At 53.0% G+C, this 22,081-nt stretch overlaps 9 protein-coding genes across 9 annotated transcripts; 6 read left to right on the forward strand and 3 right to left on the reverse strand.

The window, feature by feature from the left end:
* Window positions 1–428: 428 nt before the first annotated feature.
* On the reverse strand, window positions 429–1,037 carry J4E92_009394 (uncharacterized protein; the record flags this gene model as incomplete). The annotated part of the gene is made up of 1 exon (XM_051500742.1): window positions 429–1,037. The coding sequence occupies one exon, from the start codon at window positions 1,035–1,037 to the stop codon at window positions 429–431; it is 609 nt and encodes a 202-aa protein (XP_051349089.1).
* A 948-nt stretch (window positions 1,038–1,985) lies between these two features.
* J4E92_009395 (uncharacterized protein) lies at window positions 1,986–6,693 on the forward strand (the record flags this gene model as incomplete). Its single annotated transcript, XM_051500743.1, has 3 exons — window positions 1,986–2,057; window positions 2,133–6,270; window positions 6,320–6,693. The coding sequence occupies 3 exons, from the start codon at window positions 1,986–1,988 to the stop codon at window positions 6,691–6,693; spliced, it is 4,584 nt and encodes a 1,527-aa protein (XP_051349090.1).
* A 772-nt stretch (window positions 6,694–7,465) lies between these two features.
* J4E92_009396 (uncharacterized protein) lies at window positions 7,466–9,469 on the forward strand (the record flags this gene model as incomplete). Its single annotated transcript, XM_051500744.1, has 4 exons — window positions 7,466–7,714; window positions 7,764–7,898; window positions 7,950–8,869; window positions 8,917–9,469. The coding sequence occupies 4 exons, from the start codon at window positions 7,466–7,468 to the stop codon at window positions 9,467–9,469; spliced, it is 1,857 nt and encodes a 618-aa protein (XP_051349091.1).
* A 704-nt stretch (window positions 9,470–10,173) lies between these two features.
* J4E92_009397 (uncharacterized protein) lies at window positions 10,174–12,385 on the forward strand (the record flags this gene model as incomplete). Its single annotated transcript, XM_051500745.1, has 3 exons — window positions 10,174–10,509; window positions 10,562–11,930; window positions 11,982–12,385. The coding sequence occupies 3 exons, from the start codon at window positions 10,174–10,176 to the stop codon at window positions 12,383–12,385; spliced, it is 2,109 nt and encodes a 702-aa protein (XP_051349092.1).
* A 388-nt stretch (window positions 12,386–12,773) lies between these two features.
* On the forward strand, window positions 12,774–13,853 carry J4E92_009398 (uncharacterized protein; the record flags this gene model as incomplete). The annotated part of the gene is made up of 3 exons (XM_051500746.1): window positions 12,774–13,182; window positions 13,233–13,671; window positions 13,727–13,853. 3 exons carry the CDS (start codon window positions 12,774–12,776, stop codon window positions 13,851–13,853), a joined length of 975 nt encoding a protein of 324 aa, XP_051349093.1.
* A 649-nt stretch (window positions 13,854–14,502) lies between these two features.
* On the forward strand, window positions 14,503–16,176 carry J4E92_009399 (uncharacterized protein; the record flags this gene model as incomplete). The annotated part of the gene is made up of 1 exon (XM_051500747.1): window positions 14,503–16,176. The coding sequence occupies one exon, from the start codon at window positions 14,503–14,505 to the stop codon at window positions 16,174–16,176; it is 1,674 nt and encodes a 557-aa protein (XP_051349094.1).
* A 298-nt stretch (window positions 16,177–16,474) lies between these two features.
* Window positions 16,475–17,020, reverse strand: J4E92_009400 (uncharacterized protein; the record flags this gene model as incomplete). The annotated part of the gene is made up of 3 exons (XM_051500748.1): window positions 16,475–16,623; window positions 16,683–16,881; window positions 16,946–17,020. The coding sequence occupies 3 exons, from the start codon at window positions 17,018–17,020 to the stop codon at window positions 16,475–16,477; spliced, it is 423 nt and encodes a 140-aa protein (XP_051349095.1).
* Window positions 17,021–17,679: 659 nt separating this feature from the next.
* Window positions 17,680–19,161, reverse strand: J4E92_009401 (uncharacterized protein; the record flags this gene model as incomplete). Its single annotated transcript, XM_051500749.1, has 1 exon — window positions 17,680–19,161. The coding sequence occupies one exon, from the start codon at window positions 19,159–19,161 to the stop codon at window positions 17,680–17,682; it is 1,482 nt and encodes a 493-aa protein (XP_051349096.1).
* Window positions 19,162–19,519: 358 nt separating this feature from the next.
* J4E92_009402 (uncharacterized protein) lies at window positions 19,520–21,465 on the forward strand (the record flags this gene model as incomplete). The annotated part of the gene is made up of 5 exons (XM_051500750.1): window positions 19,520–19,541; window positions 19,591–19,635; window positions 19,686–19,785; window positions 19,836–20,854; window positions 20,903–21,465. The coding sequence occupies 5 exons, from the start codon at window positions 19,520–19,522 to the stop codon at window positions 21,463–21,465; spliced, it is 1,749 nt and encodes a 582-aa protein (XP_051349097.1).
* Between the last annotated feature and the right edge of the window lie 616 nt (window positions 21,466–22,081).

Here is a 22,081-nt window from a genome sequence, read left to right on the forward strand (position 1 = left end):
AGTCGCTCTCTGGTGTGGTGGTCGTCGGAAGGGTGGCGCGCGACTTGTATGTGGGATCACTTTACGAGAAGCTTGGCAGGCGTACCATGGAACATGACAACCTTGGTGGGCTCGGTACAATGAATATCAAGCGCACGGAAGAAAGAAACCTGATTATTGGAAATTCATTCCAATGGATTCGCTATGAATGCCTCAAAGCCTGATAGGCTCAAGTGTGGTATACGCCTTCCAGCGCCAAACGCCTTGCCAATGCCCATCCTCCTACTGCTCATGCTCGTATCATAGAGACCTACTAGCAATGCCACTAGCACAATGCCATCGTATACCTCTGCCCCAGCTTGCGCCTCCGTCTAGTCCAAATCCTACAAGTGACGAGGCGGAAGTCCTCCATACGTCATGTGCTCAAACGGATCGCTGGCGAGGACAACCTAAACCTCACCTCTCAGCTTCCTCTCAATCTCGTCCCTCAAGTTGACGAGATCTTGCTCTGTTGCCTCAAACTCCAATCCTTGCTTGACCCACTGCTCTGCCTCGTCCAGCCTGCCCATTTCGAGCAGACACTTGCCCCGCCTCCACCAGCCCTTGGCATTGCCCACCTTCTTCATCTCCACACTGGCTTCTGCGTCTACTGCGCCCTCTGCCCAGTTCTTGAGTGCCATGTTTGCTTGTGCGCGGTTGCTCAGCAGTCCAGAAACCTCCTCCCTGACGAGACCTGAAGGCTCCCATGCTGGACGAGCGAGCGCCATGTCGATTGCGAGGGTGTAGAGCTTGCCCGCCTCTTCGGGCTTTCCTTTTCTGAACTCGGCGTTGCCCGATTCGCGCAGTTTGTTGATTTGGGCGGAGCGCTTGGGGTTGACGGGGACGGGTGGCGGCGGTGTGCCCGTGGGAGTTTCGACGTGCAGGAGGTTTCTGTGGAGGTTGTTCAGGGCGTCGAGCTCGGTCTGGAGGGCGTTGCTGGTGCTTTGGGACGCCGTGATGGTGCTGGTTTGCGGGTCCATCTCGAGAGGGAGGAGCGTGAACGTGTCTGGTGACTCCATGATTGATGTGCGCTTGATGTATGTTGGAGTGGGACGTCTATGGGGCCGTAGCGATATGTGCGTGGGTAGAGGACAGGTTGGCGCAAGTCGTGGTTTGGTGGAGGGCCATGAGGACAGTTGGATAATTCCCCGGCGGCGTTATCGATAAGCCGGAATGCGCGCTAACACGTGTCTTGTCGCTTTCATCTAACTTCACTCTCTCATCACATCCGACTGCCACCCATCACTCTCATCTCCATTAGTCTCAGGCCTTATTGATCCACTGTCAAACACTATCATGCCACGACATCAGCGCAAGGCTGCGTGGCTACACGAGTACAATGCACCGCATTCTTCTTCTTCTATCAACACCATGAATACGTGGGCCTTGTCTATCTTACTGATGCTGCAAACTTGACAATCTAACTAGAACCGCTTCTGTCGCATATACCTGGATCAACTCAATGTATCCATGCGTCTCGATTACACCTGCGCTTTCGCACCGGCCGTGCTTGTACCTTACGGTCTGCTACCATACTCCAAGACAACTCACCCGGATTCCATGTCTATCGATCCGTTTGTGTATTCGAGACATGACTTTAAACAAACACTGTCTCTTTCGTAGCCATTGTCTTTCATCTTTCAGTGGCTTGCTACAAGCGCACATGAGCACACTCACTCATTATAACTAATCCACGTCTGGCCTACCAACTTCTTCCTCCACCTTACCACAGGCTCAACATTAGCAATTTCAACTACCTGCGCACGCGTAGCATGGCGAGATACACGGTCAACGTCGCAGCTGGAGGGCGTAGAGCGAGCTTACTCGTTGTACTTTCTCCATCTCAGCTCTGCTCAGCCTTACACGATGGCATCAGATCACGGTTACCAACCTTAGCGGACAAATTGGGAATCACCGACACGAAGGAGCCCCGAATTACTCTGCATCTCAAAGGAGAAGATGGGCCAATGCTGGATATCGAAGACCTTTTGTCTGACGTCTTACCCAACCCCGAAGAGATTGTATACGCAATCATCGATGTAAGTCGACGGCAAGTTCATTTTGTTTAAATTGCCAGGAACTCTAAACGTGCGGAAGACGCTAACTCACTCTAGACTCACGATAAGAAGCCCGCTTCATCGCTTCCATCGGAGCTGGCCACGTCTGGCGAAAAAGACAGGACAATACGCGTTCGCGTCATCACCCCAGAGTTGGCTCATTCCAATTTCGAAGAGATTCCCATGGTATCCACGCATGTATCGACCACCTGCACTTTGTTGCGATTGAAGGGTGTCGTTCAAGAACATCTGGGGCTCTCGACGGAGCATACTGGCTGCCCAGCTCTGGAGTGTAATTGTAGACTCGCTCAGTCGATCGACGAAAGTGCTGTCCCCAACGTCAACGGAACTGGGGACTACGATGCTCTTCGTACAGCTATCGTAGTCCATTCCAACAACATCGTCGTCGCTATCCCAGTAAAGGACATGAAACTCAGCACGATTCAGCAAGCGACGAACTCGCACATGATAGACACCCTGCACCAAGATCTTACTGAAAAGGTCATCAACACTGTCGGTGGCATCGAGGACGCGAGCGATCAATCTGACGGGGATAAAAACTATCTCAAAGCTCCAGTGATGGCTATCTGCTCGTGGCGATGCCGTTCGCGTAGTACCCTTGAACACGCTGAAGACGATGTTACTCAACGAACCCTAGTTCTCGACGTGCACACATCCGAATGCCCTATCAACATCACCGCACATAACGCTGAACTCACCATCGAAGCCGCTGGACTGGAAGATTGCGCTATCAACGGTGTGCTCAATATCTACGCCGTGCAGCGATGGACGCTGGGTCGAAATGAGAGTCTCGGTCGAGGTAAGGCCGCTATCTTCAAGAAGTCAGAGGCCTGGAAACACCGCATCGGTCACACCGAGCGCGGACTTGCCAGTCTTCTGTCGACATTGCGTATATTCACCGAACTCGTTGGAGGCATGGAGTTGAGAAGGGAGGATGCAGTTCTGAGGGTAGTCCACCTCCTGACACAGTTTCCTCCTGCTGTTCGAGCTGTACGCATCCTAACGCGCGGCGAGACCCCCAAACTTCCAGAACGTGCCGCGTTGACACAGTGCCTATACGAGATCCTGAAGAAGGTCGTCCCACTGCTAACGGTCCGTTCTGACCCCAAGCGATTCTTCGAAGGATCTCGTCTATTGTTCGGTCTCATACTGGAGAAAGCGAAACAGCTGAAGATCACCAAGCAAGATTCCAGGCTACCTTACGTTGGCATGAAAGTTTACGACCTGCGAAACTTCATTACCTCGCAACCCGTCTTATCGGAGGCTGTGCAGACGACCAACGGTCTCGCCAGTGCTGGTTTCTACGAAGCATTCAAGGAACAAGGACTTCTTAGATGGACGATTGAAAACGCCTCAAAGAAGGTACTGGCACCCGATCCGGTTTGGGACCGGATTGCTAAACTGTCAGGCGGTGCCAGGGAACAAGTCTTAGTGTTCAACCTCGATGCGATCAGGACCAACACTCGCTATATGGACGGCGGCGACATCGGTAAAGTCATCTCACCTGCAGAGTGGACAGATCTCACATATCTGGCCAGTCTCTGTAGTCGCAATGGACTGAGCGTCGCACCCCCGGCAAGTCTAGCTTCCGTTTCGGCTCCTGTCTTGACCCTGGATAGATATGGCCTCCTTGCTGCATATTTGGGTCGTGCGGGCTGCGCAGAGGCTGGTAAAGACATGCTCATCGCCCGGCCATCAAGCTCACACGAAGAAGAGGTAGTGGATGTTTCGATCATCACTCGGTTGTTAGAGCCAATCCTTGCCCAACGTAAGGCTGATGGAACACTCGTCTTCGAGGCATACGGCGATCACCATCGCAAGCTGACAGACCCGGAAGAGCTGACGATGATATGCGTGGACCTCAGCTCCAGTATGAATGACCGCTGTGGCTTCATCGACATACAACACAGTGAAGACGCCGACGAAGAGACCCAGCGACAGATACAGTCAGCTGAGCATGCGGCTCAAACTCTGCTTCCGGAGAATCCTGCTTTCTTTCTGGCCGGCCCCGATGAACTGAAAGAGTATCTGAGGTCCCACGAGTCGTACGATGACTTCCTTGCCATCATTGGCACAGGCACAGACGATTACCATTGCCGTCAGAATGCCGAGAAGGTGCTGGACATCCTTACGCAACTCCACGATCAACAGATCTATGCTGAACGGGAAAAGTTGGAGAAGCTTAGAGAACAAGCCAGCCGATCGTCCTTCCGCAACCAGTCAACATCGATTGACCACGACATAAACGTTCTCAATAACCGGTCTCTCCGTCTGAAGAAGTACAGAAGCCTACTTTGTGCCTGGCTGATGACTTGTGTGGGTAATGCATCTGTATCGGATCCGTTGTTGTGGAAGCCAGGCGACGAAGTTCCAAAGATCTACCAAAACCTCCCAAGGAAAGTTACGACTTGTCCCAAGTTTGAGATACCGCGAGAGTATTGCTGCCCGATTAGCGGCGATATAATGCAGGATCCCGTGACTACCGTGGACAACTTCACTTATGAGCGCGGAGACATCGAACGATGGCTTCGTACTAATGAGCGTTCGCCATTCACCAACCTAATTCTTCCCAGCAACGACCTGCGACCCAACGTGGAACTACAGGAACGAATTGTCGCGTATCTAAACGGCTCGGATATTGTGTCCAAGTACGCGTTACATGGCGCGAGAGCAAGTGCCCCTTCGCAGACACTTCGCGTTACTCTCAGATCACCCTTGGAGACACGCTCGATGGATGTACCACGTGATCTGAAAGCGATAGAATTGTGGGAAATTGCCTTTCGTTTAATCAAGGGCCGATATGCAAGCTACGAGCTACGACATCAGAATGCTCAAGTCCCGGCCACCGAAGAACCCGTCGCGGCTGTGATCGACACTGCGCACGAGGTCTTCGTTACGCCAACAACCCCGATGGCTTCCACCAAGGAAGGAGACGTGGAGGAACTGTGCCTTGTCAAGATCTACCGCGGTGATTGTCATGAAAGCCCTGTAGTATCTTACTGGGTACCAAAGCTGTCTACGCAACCGCTAGCATCAACGGTATTCCGATATTATCGCCACAGGTTCACGGAGCGGTCGACGTCTTGCGTTGAAGAACCTTTTGTCTTCTGGACCAGAATGCGGGACACTGGTGATGGCTGGTACAACGGTACCCCTATCCACGCGCATTGGACACCGATCTCATCGTATTTCAACACCCAAGACTCGAGAGGGAGAGTGTCTCACGAGAGCTGCTTGTCACTATCGCCACAAGAAGACACTCGTGGTGGAGACGAATTAAGACGTCCGCATGTGTTCAAACTATGCCTGAAGCATGCCTCAAGCCTGTCCAACTATCGCGTTCGGCTTAGCCGTCTTGATGTTCTGAAACAGATGTTCGATGCCTACATCAATCGACTACTTGCATACAACTACCAAACACGCATCGGGCTGGTCACTTTCAGCACCAGGCCTTCCTTGCTACAGCCAATCACCCACTCTGTCGAGAATTTCCGTCATAAGCTCAACGACATGCGGGCTACTGGTGACACGGCCGTCTGGGATAGTATCCTACTTGCGCAAGATCAGCTCCAAGAGTACGCGAAACAGTACCCGAAGGCGAGATTGAGAATCGTTGTCATCTCGGATGGCGAGGACAACAAGTCCAATAACCGGGCTCATGAACTACCTCTGGGCCTTTTCCGAAACGGTATCGTCGTGGACTCTTTCTGCTTGGGCACCTATGCCGACCACACTGATATCAAGACGATATCCTACTTGACTGGTGGCTACGCGTTCCAACCAGCGAGTCTTGAAGACGCTATGGCGATCTGTGAAATGGAGCCTGTCCTTTCCCTCTTGGAGCGTCCAGATAAGTCGCCGGCGAGGTCTGTGCGTCATACTTCGTTTATGGCGAACCCAAGCACTTACCAATTCCGTCTTGCCCAAGACATGGGTAAAATCGAAAAGGTTAGTCGCGACGAGTTTCCGGACCGTAAGCAGCACCCGCAGCTCAATGATTCTTTTGTTGAGCTTGGCCACTTCAGCAAAAGCGCTTCTGTCACTCGTACCGACAACAATGTGCGCCTGAGCAGGATTCACAACGAAATCCGCAACTCAGGCGCAAAGCCGCACCCGTACTACGATGTCTACGTGTGCGAGTCGAACATGGGGCTCTGGAAGATTGCTATGCAAGGTAAGGCACGCGCTGACTTCCTGTTCGAGAAGATGCTAATTATCAATAGGGCCACCTGACAGTACCTATGCTGGTGGAACTTTTCTTCTCTACCTGGAGATGGGCAACAACTATCCGAGGTCGCCGCCAGAAGCACGCTTCATCACACCCATCTACCACCCGAACATCAACCGTCATGGACGCATCTGCCATTCGATCTTGGACCGCAACTGGACGCTGGATACTTCTACCAAGGATGTGATCGATACCATCTACTCACTACTGCTCGTGCCTGAGTTTAGCGATCCTATCAATGCCGTCGTCACGCTCGACTACCATTGGGATGAGATTCAGTTCAAAGAAGAAGCGCAGAAGCATCTCGAGGAGCACGCAAGCATGACTAGGGAGGATTATCGCGACGAGATCGTGGGTGTTAGGTTTTAGGTGAAGGAGACATGAGAGGAGTAGTGGAGATCCTGAGAAGAAAGGGAGATTGAAGATTGTTGAAACGCAAATTGTAGCTGAGAATTGATACTGTGTAACTGAATCCAAGGATGAAGCTGTTCCGTCGTTCATTCATATGTGTTGATGGCCGTGGCATGTAGTGAGTATCCAGAACACACGTGAACATGTTGGCAAGACAGGACGTACCAGTGCGAAAGTGATGTTGAGGAAGAAAGCTCAAGGAACGCGTGGTGGGTGCTCATGTTCCACTTGCGTAGCCGACATAGCACCCAGCCACCGGCTTACATTCTGCTTCCAACATTGCATCTACCGACTCACCGTTCAAGCTTCCATGTTGTTTATCGCATGGACACGAAGGCTGACACTTCAGCAAAATGATATCGTCGCTTGATTGGGCATGCAGCACGATATGCAGCGTTATAACCGGGCGAATCAGCATTGATGTCTTAGTCCAGCCACTGTCGCCAGGGGAGCGGGAGCTAGGGAACATATGCATCTAATGTTACGCGAACGAATCTTCTCTCACCATCTTGTTGAAAAGAGGAAGCAGACTTATCTAACGCCTTGGTCGACCCGGGCGGGCTAATCGCCTTGCATTGATTGCGCTCTGTGCCTGCATATCCGGCGATATTGGCAGGTCAACAACAATCGGCCAACGTGAAATGGAAGAGAGATAGTACTTGAACTCGGCTTTAGCCATTGGTACAAGCTGAATACCTCTTGGCTTAATTCCACTTTCGCATCGTCCATCATGGCTCCCCTTCGCTCAATCATTGCGGCTATAGCTCTTTGTGCGACAGCGGTGGCCGCAACATCAATCGACAATAAGACCTATGAGTACATCGTCGTAGGCTCCGGACCTGGCGGCGGACCGCTTGCATCCAATCTCGCTAGAGCTGGTCATTCCGTGTTACTTCTTGAGGCCGGGGATGACCAGACGGAGAACCTTAATGTTTCGAACTGGGTGAACTTCAACCTAGCCGGAAATGATCCCGCTACAGTAAGTCGAGAGAACATGGTGATAGAGACATGACTAAGGTTTCGCATAGCGCTGGGACTTCTTCGTGAAACATTCCGATGACGAGGCTAGGGAAGCGAGGTACTTGCATCGAACGTGGCGTAAGCCAGATGGAGGGTTCTACGTTGGCATCGAGCCGCCTAAGGACTCCGAAGCTCTTGGAATTGTGAGCATGGGCCAGTTCAAAAGACTAGGGCAGGTACTGACTATGATCCAGTACTATCCGCGCGCAGGCACCTTGGGTGGCTGTGCGATGCACAACGGCTGCTTGACCATGAACCCCAACGATGCAGACTGGGACGAAATCGCGGATATAACCGGAGACGACTCATGGTCGCATGAGAATATGAGGAAGTATCTCATAAAACTCGAGAAGGTGCACTACAACAGCACATACGAGCATGGTCACGACGGCTGGCTCGATATGACCATGCTAGACCCAGGCTACACTACCAGTGCGGATGCCAAACAACTGGGTGAACTCGCTGCAGAGGCCGCCGGCTACCCTGCCTCTTCCGCTTCGACATTGCTCCAGCGAGATATGAATGGTGCGCAGCCAGATCGCGACCAGCTCGTAGGGCCTTTCGGTGGTGTCAGTCACATCAACCCTAACGGACGTCGTTCGTCCCCAGGGTACTATGCAAGAGACACTGCTGCTTCTGGCAAATATCCGCTGACTATCTCGCTGGACACTCTTGCAACGAAGATCATCTTCGATAGGGTCTCTTCTGGGCCACCCAGAGCGATCGGTATCGAGTACTTGCAGGGCAAGAGCTTGTACAGTGCTGATCCTCGTTCCAATGCCGATGCCAAGGGCGTCGCTGGGAAAGTGTTCGCATCTAAAGAGGTCATCATTTCTGGCGGCGCATTCAACTCACCACAGCTGCTCATGCTCTCTGGGATTGGTCCGTTCGATCAGCTTACGAAGTTCAATATCTCGCCCGTAGTAGAGTTGCCCGGTGTAGGCAGACAGATGGCCGACAACTATGAGGCTGGCATCTTGTCACTCGGTAAGCGTGCCGTTACTGGCATGTCGGAGATCTTCCCAAACTTCTGGAAGACGTCCACTTCGCAACTGGGCATTCGTGACATTTACATGTGGTGCGGTTCGTTCGCATTCGAAGGTTTCTGGCCAGGGTAAGCATCCACATCCTTCTCTGGAAATGCACTAATGGCACCGATAGCTTTCCCAATCGCCCACCATACTTCAACGAGACCTACGGCCCATCACAGTACGAGTGCGCAATGGTCCACATGAATCCGCGTTCGCAAGCCGGCACAGTCGAACTCCGATCCGCTGATCCGCGCGACACGCCGGTCATCAACCTCAACTTCTTCAAACACGGAGCAGACGAGGATCTCCAAGCCATCTACGAAGGTGTCGAGTGGGTACGTTCCTGGCTGTCAAAAGTGGATTTGTCTGCACCTGATTCGCTAGCACCCTTTGAAGAGCTGCACCCTTGCGAGGGTATCATTGGGAAGCAGAATTGTACGGTCGAGAGCCAGAAGACGTATATCAAGGAGCAGGCGTATAGTCATCACGCTAGTAGCAGCTGTAGGATTGGTGCCGATGAAGATGAGTACGCGGTACTGGATAGCAAGTTCAGAGTGCGAGGAACGAAAGGTCTGCGAGTCGTAGACGCAAGCGCCTTTCCGAAGGTGCCTGGGGGGTTTCCTATATTGCCTACTATGATGATCAGCGAAAAGGCTACTGAGGATATACTCTCTGGGCTGTGAGGTCGCATACCTATGTAGCCCGCCTGCGCATCCAACGCAGTCAGTACATTGTTCGCAGACAAACTCGGCTTGCACATGCTTTGGTATGGGTCTATTTGTCAATGGAAAGTCAGCGGCTAGCGTGAATTACAATGGTCAGTCTGCTCAGCTGGAATGCCATGTCGAGCCCAAGTTTGGAGATCGCGATCTCGGAGTTCGCAGCCCGCACAGTCGGACCTTCTTGTCCGACGTTTGACAAGACCGCCGTACCTGCCCATCCAGCGTCCTGTCGCGTGGACCTACTGCATCGGGATCTCGCGACGACACTCCAGATGTCACAGTTTCGATGAATAGACGATGGACGAACAGTGCAGCGTCCAGAGATGGTAGCTGCCATACACGCGGTGCATCGTGCCCAGAGAGCAACGTGCGTGGAGAAGTGGGGCAGGCTAACCCAGAGAGGCGCGATAGTCCCGCGGCCTCTTCTTATCGTGTTGATAACAACGTTCAAGACTCTGAGTTGACAGATGGGAATAATACAATGCGTTAATGACTTGACCGATTCGCCAATAGGCCGTGATTCGATTCGAAGGAAGATATCTGAGATCGCGCTGTGATGCCGTTAGACCGTTGATCTGCCTCCAGTATATAAGACCCCGCTGGACCCTGACAGCTTTGAACGGTCAACCTTATCCGACCACCCTCACATCATATCCATCCATACTATGGCGCTCGATCGATTGAAGCAAGCAGCCTCGCATATTACGGGTGTTGGAGAGCCACCACACCCATTTGATCCTTTGAGCGAATCAGAGATTGAACGCGCAGTCGCTATCATCCGGAAAGAGCACAGCGATGTGTTCTTCAACGCCATCACTTTGTTGGAGCCGCGTAAAGCGGAGATGATGAGCTGGCTGAAAGATCCTGAGCACACTCCACGACCACATCGAGTTGCTGATGTAGTCTGCATTGGCCGAGGCAGCAAAGTGTATGATGGACACGCAGATTTGACCGAAGGCAAGATCATTAGCTGGGCGCTGACTGATGATGTGCAACCACTTGTACGTTAGAAAGTGTGTGAGTGCGTTTTACATCCTGCTGACTTGGATCTAGATCACAATGGAAGACCTGCAGATTGTGGAGACGATTGTGCGGAAAGATCCAAAGGTCATCGAACAATGCGGCCTGATCGGCATCCCACCAGAGGACATGCACAAAGTGTACTGCGATCCTTGGACAATTGGCTACGATGAGCGATTCGGCACCAAAGTTCGTCTTCAGCAAGCGCTTATGTACTATCGCCCACATCCCGATGACTGCCAATACACGTACCCATTGGATTTCTGCCCGATCTACAACTCCGACACTCAAGAGATCATTCACATCGACGTGCCACCAGTTCGGCGACCGCTCAACCAAGCCCCACCGAACAACTATCACGCAGCTGCCATAGAGGCTGAAGGTGGTTTCAAGACAGATTTGAAGCCCATCAACATCACACAGCCAGAAGGCGTCTCATTCAAGTTGGACGGACGATACATCAGCTGGGCGAATTGGAAGTTCCACATTGGCTTCAATTACCGTGAAGGTCTCGTTCTGTCCAACATCACATTTGACGACAAGGGCACCGTTCGCGATACCTTCTGGCGCCTATCGCTCGCGGAGATGGTTGTACCTTACGGTAACCCAGACCACCCACATCAGCGCAAGCACGCTTTCGATCTGGGAGAATACGGCGGTGGCTACATGACCAACTCACTTAGCCTGGGCTGCGACTGCAAGGGAGCAATTCACTACATGGACGCTGCCTTTGTCAACCGCGCTGGCCAGGCTACAACGATCAAGAATGCTATCTGCATTCACGAGGAAGATGCCGGTATCCTATTTAAGCACACAGACTTCCGCGACGACAGTGTTACGGTCACTCGTGCTCGCAAACTCGTCATCTCTCAAATCTTTACAGCTGCAAACTACGAGTACTGCGTGTACTGGATCTTCCACCTCGACGGAACGATCCAGTTGGAGATCAAACTCACGGGTATCTTGAACACCTACGCGATGCTCCCAGGCGAAGATCTGAAGGGCTGGGGAACTGAGGTGTACCCCGGAGTGAACGCGCACAACCACCAGCATCTCTTCTGTATGCGCATTGATCCCAACATTGATGGACCAGAGAACACCGTTTTCATGGTCGACGCGATGCGTGGAGAAGGCGAAGTTGGCAGCGCAGAGAACAAGTACGGCAACGCTTTCTACGCCAAGAAGACGAAGCTCAGCACCCCTGAGCAGGCGGCAACGGACTACAATGGCGCAACGAGCAGGACGTGGGAGATGGCCAATACGAACAAGCTCAACCCATACAGCAAAAAGCCAGCTTCCTACAAGCTGGTCAGCAGAGAAGTGCCCGATCTGCTACCAAAACCTGGAAGTCTGGTATGGAAGCGAGCCGGTTTCGCGAGACATGCGGTACATGTCACGAAGTGTGAGTATCTCCAAAAGATCATATACGGAGCCCTTGACTGACCTACAATAGACGACGACACACAACTCCACCCAGCAGGCCGTCACGTTCCGCAGACCTCTGGCGAGCCATCCCAAGGCATACCCGCCTGGATCGAAGCCAACCCCAACGAGAACCTCGACAACACCGATGTCGTCCTGTGGCACACATTCGGAATCACGCATTTCCCATCGCCGGAAGACTTTCCGATTATGCCTGCTGAGCCCATGACGCTGTTGCTGCGGCCGCGCAACTTCTTCACACGTAATCCTTGTATGGACATTCCGCCTAGCTATTGTAGCGTTCCGAGTGGTGTTAAGCAGGGAAGTACGCTTGTGGATAAGTTGAGTCGTATGGCGTTTGGTGAGGATAAGAAACCTGAGAGCGCGGCGTCGGCGAGTTGTTGCTCGGATCAGAAGTTTGGTGCGGGCGTGTAGTCTGATCGTGTCCTGTATATCTAGTGTAGTTTGAATAGAGACTTCTCTTCGGTGAGACGATCATCGCAGCTCTTTAAATCGGTGAAACGTGTAAGTGTCGCCCAGGCAGACCATCGCGACATGCTGCATTACTCACAGTGCTGGCCACGTGCGGTGACGTAGTCCCACGCGAGCTGTTCGCGGGTAGTAGCTCCGCGGGTGGGCCCAAGCTTCCACCGAGTCCGCATCCGACATCTTCTCCCCTCCACGATCGCCCGCGCAGATTCCAGTCACGCACAGCAGCCGCGATGATATAGCACCGACATCGCAACGTCCCCAGCACCATCTTCATCCCACCGAGCCTGAGGATGTTCCTGCCGATTTGGACTGCCCACCATCCGAACCCGCAATGCCCCGCGCATTCCCACCCGTAGAGCAAAATGATAAAACGAAACGAGCAAACGTGCCCAGGAGCGCCCTATCTGCATCTCTGGTTGAGAGCGTAGCCGGCTTCAGCGCTGGCGTTGTCTCTTGTCTCGCTGCCCATCCACTCGACTTGCTGAAGAACCGCCTTCAACTCAACACCACCAGTCGATCACGACCTGGCGACTCTTATCGAATCCTACGAAACGTTATCAGAGATGAAGGAGGCGTACGCGCACTATACAGGGGACTATGGCCGAACCTTCTCGGTAACAGTCTAGGTTGGGGGCTATACTTCCTGTTCTATGGAAACCTGAAAGAATTATTTCAGAGTAGGAGGCAGAAGGGCGAGCATCTAGGAAGTGCCGAGTTCTTCTCCGCAAGCATCATCGCTGGTATGTTTGGAGACACGGAACTCCTATGGGCATCGTTAACCATTTGCTAGGTCTCCTCACCGGTGCCTGCACAAACCCAATCTGGGTCGTGAAAACTCGCATGCTTGAGCGTGGCGCAAACCACCCTGCCGCATACAAGTCCATGAAAATTGGCCTCCAACACGTATACGAAACTCGAGGATTGAAGGGCCTTTGGGCAGGCTTCCTGCCCTCGTCGCTTGGTGTACTACACGGTGCAGTGCAGTTCAGCATATACGAGAATATGAAGAAGAGAAGGGGGACACATATCGGCGGGCAAGACAAGCTGAGCAATTGGGAATATGTGTATATGAGCGGTGGAAGCAAGCTGCTTGCTGGAGCAATCACATACCCGTACCAACCTATACGCGCGCGGTTGCAGCAATACAACGCTGCACAGCAGTATAACGGGCTGGTGGACGTGCTCAGGAAGACGTACCAGAACGAAGGGTTTCTGGCGTTTTACAAAGGGTAAGAAAGCACCTACGCTCTGGGATCTGATGGATAGCAAGGCTAACCTTCACAGTGTCATCCCCAACACGCTCCGGGTTATCCCGACTACGGTCGTCACGTTCCTAGTATACGAGAACACGAAACTATATCTACCGAAGATGTTTGCGGATGACGAGCAACTAAGCCACGATGAAGATTAGACCCGAGAATATACGCATCCAACTACCGTACCGACACGCACTTTACTACACGATATATATTGATATGGAGACGGACGTAGACGAATCAATAGCACACTGTTAACGACCTCCATGCGATATATACGAAGAAGCACCTCGACATACTCCGAAGTGAAGGCAGCCACTGTTCAGACGAATAAATTGCGGCCGACGAAATATCAGTTGTCCGTCCTTCTGCGTTACGGGAATCAAGCTCAGCGTTCCGACAAATGCTACTCGGCGCTCACACTGTACTGACATTGGTCAGCTGGTGATTGACATTGCGCAAGACTTGGGTTGCGCCATGGTAGCAGTCCCTAATATTAGGAGCCACTCACTTGCAGCCTCTAGAGTGAATCCGTGTGTAGTTGCCACTTTCCACAGTCTGCCTGGCTTGGTATAAGCGATTCAATTTGTCCCTCCTAGAATGCATCCGAACAATCGCTCTTCCACGTTAGTCACAACCATTGGAAAAGCTTACCTTGAGGTATTGAATCTCAAATCACTTAACATCGAGTAATAAGTTCCCAGTGCTTCACCGCGAGCGCCCTAAATGGAATTCAACCAGTACGCAGCCGCAACCAGCCTACTCTATCTCGGTACTGGCAAGTCTTCGCAACCACCAACAGTAATGGCCTCATCAGACAAGCTTCAGCGCAAGCCTTCCAGACTCAGGATGGGCAGGATGTCTCGGTCGGACCGTCTTACACCTTCTGCTAACACTCGGCCTTCGACTCCTACATTATCCGAATCTCCTAGCTCTCAACCCGAGCGGCGTCAGAATGGCTTGCGAAGATTCTTCGGCAAATCTCGCGAGCCAGAAGTACAGTCTCGAGTGCTCACGCCACCATCGTCATCTCCAGTACCAGCAGCGTCACCAGTTATCATCTCGAGGTTCGCCAAAGCATTTGTAGACACCCTAAACGTTACGCAGCTCTCCAATTTCCTCGTCTGGATACTATACTACGAGGTCGTTGAGCTGCCGGAAACCCCAGAGGTTTGGTATGAGCTAATCGACAACATGGACATGCGTGGTTGGATTGCGTTGGGGAATTTCCTTGCGAAATCACAAGAGGCGGGTGATGGATATGGCTTTGATCTGATTGTGTTGGATTCCATCTGTGATAGGATTCGACTATCGCGTCCGACAGTCCACACGTTGTTGATTCGCTTCGCCGATCCAGAGAAGATGAAGCACAGTATTCTCGCTGCAGCAGGAAGTATATCACCTACGCATGATGCTACAACGATGGAAGCCCTCGAGACCGCACAGTCGAACTTGGAGGACTTGCACAAGTTGGCAAAACAACTAAAGCCACAGAAAGGGTCACAGTACGAATCGTGGCAGTGGATCATCCAAGAACGTCTGCATGCGTTCCTGGACATGGTAGTCGGCCCACGCATTGCTCATCTGCGTACAGGCAAGCCGCTTACGACAGTTGCAACATCGGAGCAACTCCCAAAGGAAGTTACAGAAGGCATCAAAATGAACTTTCTCTACGAAGCCATGCAACAAGAGCGCACTGTACCATCGAAGCGCTATGGTATTCGTCAAGGCCACAGCAAACATGGACACCAGACTCTGCAATCGTCTTCGTCTCCTGTAAACGATGAGGAGGTCGAGCGATCACGAAATCATGCGATTGCGCTCATGGCCGAGAATCGAGAACTGCGTTCTGATATCGCAGTCCTGTTGCAAGACAAGGAGAGACTTATCAAAGCAAACGAGAAGCTGGCACAAAAGGCTTCTAAACTTGGTCGCCTACAACCTGCAGGCTACATCCGTTCGCCTCCCTACGATGACTGGCCTGAACACACATCGGGCGCGGACAGTGCACAGACAGCGGCTCCTCAAGCTCCAATACGCCCTACCCGCCCCCGTTCCGTTTCCACCGGCGACATCGAAGCCCTGGCCACAGCCCTCGAACAGGGACTCAACATCAGCACGCACCATCGCCAAAGCTCCGAGATATTAGCTCAAAAGTATGACGACGTGTTTTCCAGCTTACACTCTTCTCCCTTACCAACCCTCCGCCTCTCGGCACTCCCAGCACCATTGACGCCTTCGCCTCCATCAGTCAACGGCAGTGCGACGCGGCCGATGAATCTGGGTGATGCGCCAAGGAGTGGGAGGCGTAGTGGTATGATCTTCGACGGAGATAAGATGGGTCATTTGGCTGGGGGAGGGACGCCAACGGCGGAGGATAGCGATGACGATGGGGATGACGATGGAGGGAGGGGTGGTGGGTATGTACCTGTTACGCCGACGCCGCAGGGGAGGAAGAGGTTTGATTTGTTGGAGTAGGGTGAGGTGGAGGGAAGATATGGGGGATGTGAGTGCTGGAGTGAGCGGATCTACGTGGATTTAGAGGGTGTACGTCGTGTATTTAGAAGGAATGTGAAGGCTTGAACACCTAGAGGCAAAGATTGATCATTGCAGTAAGCATACTTGCGTAGCATAGAAGCTAACGCACGCTCGATGAACTCAATTCAACTTTTCTGACTCCCAGTCTGAGCGCGTACGCGTCGACAGCGAAGCACAGGTATACAGAAGCGCATGACTGTTCAATGACCAGTGAAAACCACCAGAGTCCCCAATTCCTTTAGACCTCCTCAATCTCGTCAATGACCTCGTTACCAGCCTCTAGTTCCTCCTCAACAATACCCTGCATATCCTCCTCAAACAACGGCTCAGACTTGATCTTAGGAGCAGCCGGAGCCTTCTTCTTGGTAACGCGACCGGTCTTGACAGCTGTCCATTTGGTCAGTACGTCAATCTTATCTTCTCATTCAATGACAAACAACACTCACCACCCTTAACCGGACTAGCACTACCACCCCCCTTCTTCGCGCGCGTCTTGACCGGGCTCTTCACAGCACCAGCACCGTCACCACTAGCAGCTTCTTCCCTGAGCAAGGTGGCTGCCTTTTTGAACTTGCGCATCCGGTTCTCGAGTGCGTCGTACGTCATTTCGCCGCCGTAGAGAGTGGCGATTGAGCGGATGTTTACCTGGGGGAGGGGGTGGTTAGGATGCGCTGTGAAGAAGGTTTGAGGGGTAGAGGGATGGACCTACTTTGTTATCGAAGCTTGCAAGTGTTGCGATGAATAGGCGCTCGAGTACCTCTGGGTTGGTCCAGGTGATCGGCATTGTGGTGACGAGGCTGGTGAGTGTTAGTACAGCTAGGATTTTGAGATACTGCAGGCGCCGGAGATGATCAACGCAGCGATCACGTCCAGCGATGGTGGGAGGGAAGCGCATGGGCAGAGGTTGTGGGCGGCTGTGTCGAGCTGTCGCGACCACTCTCCAAGGCGCGAGCCCGCTCACTTGGGGGAAATGTTGGGCAGCTGGAGAACTTACTTGTTGGAGATGGTTGGTGAAGCTGTTGATAGGTATCAGGGGATCAATGACAGACGTCGCTGATGTCGAACTTGTTGTTAGGGTAGTAGTAGAGTGTGTGAGAGCAGAGTTCAGGTGGCAGAAGGTTCAAGATATACGGCGGGAAAAGTGAAGGTGACGGTAAGATACGGAAGGGCGCAGCTCTGCCCGCTACTCTTCTCCGCCTTTACACCGCTCGCGTATCTCCCGCGTGCGTGACGTGGTGAAGGCACGTAAATTTGACGAGATGCGACAGGACCGATGCGGAAAGCAGGCTATGGGATTACAGATTAATGTGACGAAAATATCATGGGTATTCTGGCACAGTACTGTGCTCGAGCAGATAGACTGCATATCCAGTTCATCCATATATCACGATGCGGTGACCAGCCCTGTATAATCGAACGCAAAATCTGGGTATCGAAATTACATCAAGCCTTGGCCTTGGTAGCCTTTGCATCCTCGCGCGCCTTTTTGTCCTTTTTACCTTCGGCTTTATGCCGCTTCGCCTCCTCTCTTGGGTCGATAACCAGCAACTCTTCTTCGTTTTTCCGCTTCCATTCCAAGTCTTTCCCTAACCTGTCTTTTGCAAAACTGAGCGAATGCGACATCCACCCTGCGTCGTCATCGGACTCCTCCTCATCCTGCTTGTCCCAGGCTTTACAGGACTGGCATCCTACTATGAAGTGGAGATCGCATGCGCCTTCTTCTTCTTCATCGGCTCCGTTCGCGTCTCCGTTGCCTTGGTTGCTCGGTGCTTCCTCTGGTAATGTTGGAGTGGCCATCTTCGGGGCGGCGGTGGAATCTGCGGAGTCTAGCTTTGATTTGAACCGGTTGAGAATGTCCAGCGCTGACTGCTCGTCCTTTGCATTGCCGCCTGCGCCGCGCTTCCGTCCCCGTGTTGTAGTTGACGGTACCATTGACTCCAGTAGCGACTTCTTCTTGGCTGGCCCAGTATCTTGCGCGGCTGTGTTCCGCTTCATCGATGCCTTCAGGTCGGCAATCTGCTGGTTGACGCGGTCTAGCTTCGATCGCTTCTCGGACTCAGGCGAGAGTTCTCGTGGTGGGGTGCGCGCTTTGGGTTTGGGTGGTGATTTGGGAGTGGCTTTGTGCGCAGGTTTGGGCGATGGGGATCGTGGCGGCGACTTTCGCGACGGCTTGCGTATGGGTATCTCTCTCGTGTCCTCGGGTGCTTTCGACGCAGGCTTCTCCTCTCCTGCGCTGACTAGCTTGGTGTTGAACTTGGGCTTCTTCGCGACCGGCGCTGCATCAGCCTCGGCTTCATCCCCAAAGCTGAGCACGTTCTTGCCAGCCTTCCTCTTCGGCTTCTTCTTCTTGGTCTCGGACTCATTCGTCGTAGCCACCTGCACCCTCTTGACCATGTCCTCGAACGGGTTTATGATGATCTCGGCGCCCGTGACCTTGGTGGGGTACATGGGCTGGTCGTCGCTGCCGTCCCGTATCTCGGCCTCGGCCATCTTCATCAGGTTGTAGATGGTGTCGCCGGCTACCCGGCCGAACATGGTGTTCTTGCCCTGCAGCTCTGGGGTGGCTGCGAGGGTGAAGAAGAACTGGCTGCCATTGTCGTCCTTCTTGCCCGTGTTGGCCATGCCCAGCAGCCCCCGTCGCGTGTACTTCAGCCGGCTGTGGAACTCGTCGGCAAAGGGCTCGCCATCGTAGCTGCTCTCTCCGCCCTGCCCCGTGCCCGTGGGGTCGCCGCCCTGCAGGATGAAGCCCTTGACCAGGCGGTGGAAGACGGTGTTGTCGTAGTAGCCATCGAGACACAGCTGCAGGAAGTTGCGCGACGTGATGGGCGTCTGCTTGGCGAAGAGCTCGATCTCGAGATCGCCCGTGGTGGTGTGCAGGACGACTTTGGCCGTCGGGTTCGGCTCGAGGTTGTACGTCGTGGCCATGTCAGCGACGGAGTTCCGTTATCGAGGTGCGTTATCAGGGCCGTTATCAGTGCCGTCACCAGAATGCGCCGTGGTTGCGCCCGTGGAGGATTCGCGAAGTCGCGTCCCAACTCTATCGCGAATTTGTTGGCCAGTGAGCGCTGAGCTGCCCTGCACGGGCCTCGGCAAACGTGCCCCGACGTCATCTTGGCTGCTCACCCACCATGCACCACAGCCTGCATACTCTCACTTAACTTTCCGCCGCCCGACACAGGACCGATGCCTTCCATATAATACCGCTGTTCTCAACTCTCACCGCTTCTGGTTCTACCCGTCTGTCTTCTGGGTCTGACTTTGCGTCAGCTTGACAGTTGGCACCATGTTGCCCTACATCAACGCACGTACGTGTTAGCATGCTGAGCCACTACCACCAATACTGACCATCTGAAGCTTTTGAATATGTGGCTGGTGCGCTTGGGAATTCGGCTGATGAGCGTAAGATCTCACATGGCACATGTGGCTGATGTTCTGCTGACTCCACCCAGTCAAGCTCATTTTCTCCTTCTACCTGTCGTATCCTCTAGCTGCCGTGTTAAAAAGGATTCCCGACAAGGACCCATGGAAGAAGAATGTCTTCGTCATTACGTGAGGCTCATCAAATCTTGTTCCGGATGAATTGGTGTTAATGGCTCCAGCGTCTCCATGTTCTACCTTGTTGGCCTTTTTGACTTATGGACCGGCCTGCGGACCATCTTCATCAGTGCTGGCGGGGCCTACCTCATCTCTTCGAAAATTCATTCGCCGTACATGCCATGGATCGGATTCGTATTTCTCATGGGCCACATGTCGGTGAACCACATCTACCGACAAGCTGTGAATGACCCATCCGTCTTTGACATCACCGGAGCTCAGATGGTCCTCGTCATGAAGCTGACTGCTTTCTGCTGGAATGTCCAGGATGGTCGTCTTCCGGACGCTGAGCTTTCCGAACAACAGCGCGCCCACGCTATCCGGACAATGCCCAGCATGATCGACTACGTCGGCTATGTCTTTTTCTTTCCTGCCCTTATGGCTGGTCCAGCCTTTGACTACGCCGATTACAGCCAGTACATCACTACCACCATGTTCACCCTCCCACCAGGCACCGATCCATCCAAAGCACCCCCAACGCGCAAGAAGCGGAAGATTCCTCGCAGCGGTATGCCTGCCGTAACCAAAGGAGTCTACGGAACTCTCTGGCTGGTCGCGTTCATCAAATTCTCCAGCTGGTACTACCCTGAATTCTACCTCGGGGACGAATACCTGCAATACAACTTTTTCCGTAGGATCTGGCAGCTCTACATGCTTGGTCTTACCACGCGCATGAAGTACTACGCAGTTTGGAGTCTATCTGAGGGATCGTGTATCCTCTCCGGAATCGGCTACAACGGTCTTGACCCCAAGACTGGTCGAGCTAAGTGGGACCGTCTCACCAACATCAAGCCACTCGAGATTGAAGCCGCGCAGAATGCTCGTGCCTACCTTGGTTTCTGGAACATCAACACCAATACCTGGCTGAAGAACTACATGTATCTTCGTGTGACACCTAAGGGACAGAAACCTGGCTTCAGGGCTACACTAGCCACATTTGTGACTAGCGCATTCTGGCATGGATTCTACCCTGGCTATTACATGGCGTTCATTCTGGCAGCTCTTGTACAAACTGCTGCGAAGAGTAGGTCTTTGACGATGCGCTATCTGCCTTCATGCTGACATTCACCAGATGGCCGCCGATTGATCCGTCCGCTATTCATGACGCCAGACGGGAAATCGCCTCTACCTTCGAAGCGATACTACGACCTCTTCTGCGTCGTCCTTACACAGACTGTGTTTGCGTTCGTAGTCGCTCCCTTCATCCTTCTTGGCTTTTCGGATACGATCAAGATCTGGGCACGGGTTTACTTCTACACTCTCATCGGTGTGGCCGGATCATTTGCTGTCTTTTCGCGGTCGTTCCCCATCCGCAAGCAGCTCGTTCAACTTCAGACGGCTCGTGCGCCCCCAGCGGCAGCCACCACATACGATGATCCTGCCATCGAGAAGGCAGCACGGGAAGAGATTCGACGAGTAAAGTTAACGAGGACCAACTCTGCGGACAGTGTTACCAGCCACGCCAAAATGCCTCTCCTGGGTATTGCGGATGACCCCGAGGCGGAGATTGACGAGATCGTAGCCGAAGTCAAGGCTGAGATCGAGCAAAGGAAGAGGAGGGGCAGCGTGATGCAAGGATTTGATCTCAAGCAAGCCGTGCAGGACAAGCTGAAGCAGTTCAACAAAAAGGGGTAGAGTATGATACACTGGCGGCGATACTCCAGTAGCAGTTGCAGGTACGTCTTTGTGGTATAGGGATAGGAAACAGGCCGGCTTGGGGATCAGCCGTCCAATATAGCCTGAATACATACTGAGTAGCAAGAGGCGTTGCGGACTTGGTTCCGAACCTTCCCGCCATTCACCGGATTTATCACAGGCCTTTGTGCACGTTCGTCGCTTCAGCCCAACGTCAAAACTTCGGGCAAATCATACCGCCCAGTTCAATCGTTCAGCCCAGCGCGAGCTATCGGCGACCACAGATATCGTCCGCTCCTGTCTGAGCTAGCGGGTGTCTTGCGTGCTAAATGTGGCGCAAACTCTATTGCCATGTGGTAGCTCGGTAACGCCGGCCTTTTGACACCGACGCCGCGTCACTCCAGCGCCGCTCACAAAGTTTGCGGCATCTTCTAGCTTCGGGCGTCAAGAGGCTTCTGTCACCGAAAGTTACTTTGAACTACCGCAATCCCATGGAGAATATGATCATCGCATCGTCGCGTGGTCGCACAAGTGCATGCGATTTTGCTATTCGAAGCTAACGGCCTAGAACACGAGATGCAGTGGCTGCATGATCGGACCGACGAATCGTATAATC

The sequence above is a fragment of the Alternaria infectoria genome, assembly GCF_024043175.1.
Source record: "Alternaria infectoria strain BMP 0036 chromosome Unknown scaffold_23, whole genome shotgun sequence".
In the NCBI taxonomy this organism is placed as follows: domain Eukaryota; kingdom Fungi; phylum Ascomycota; class Dothideomycetes; order Pleosporales; family Pleosporaceae; genus Alternaria; species Alternaria infectoria.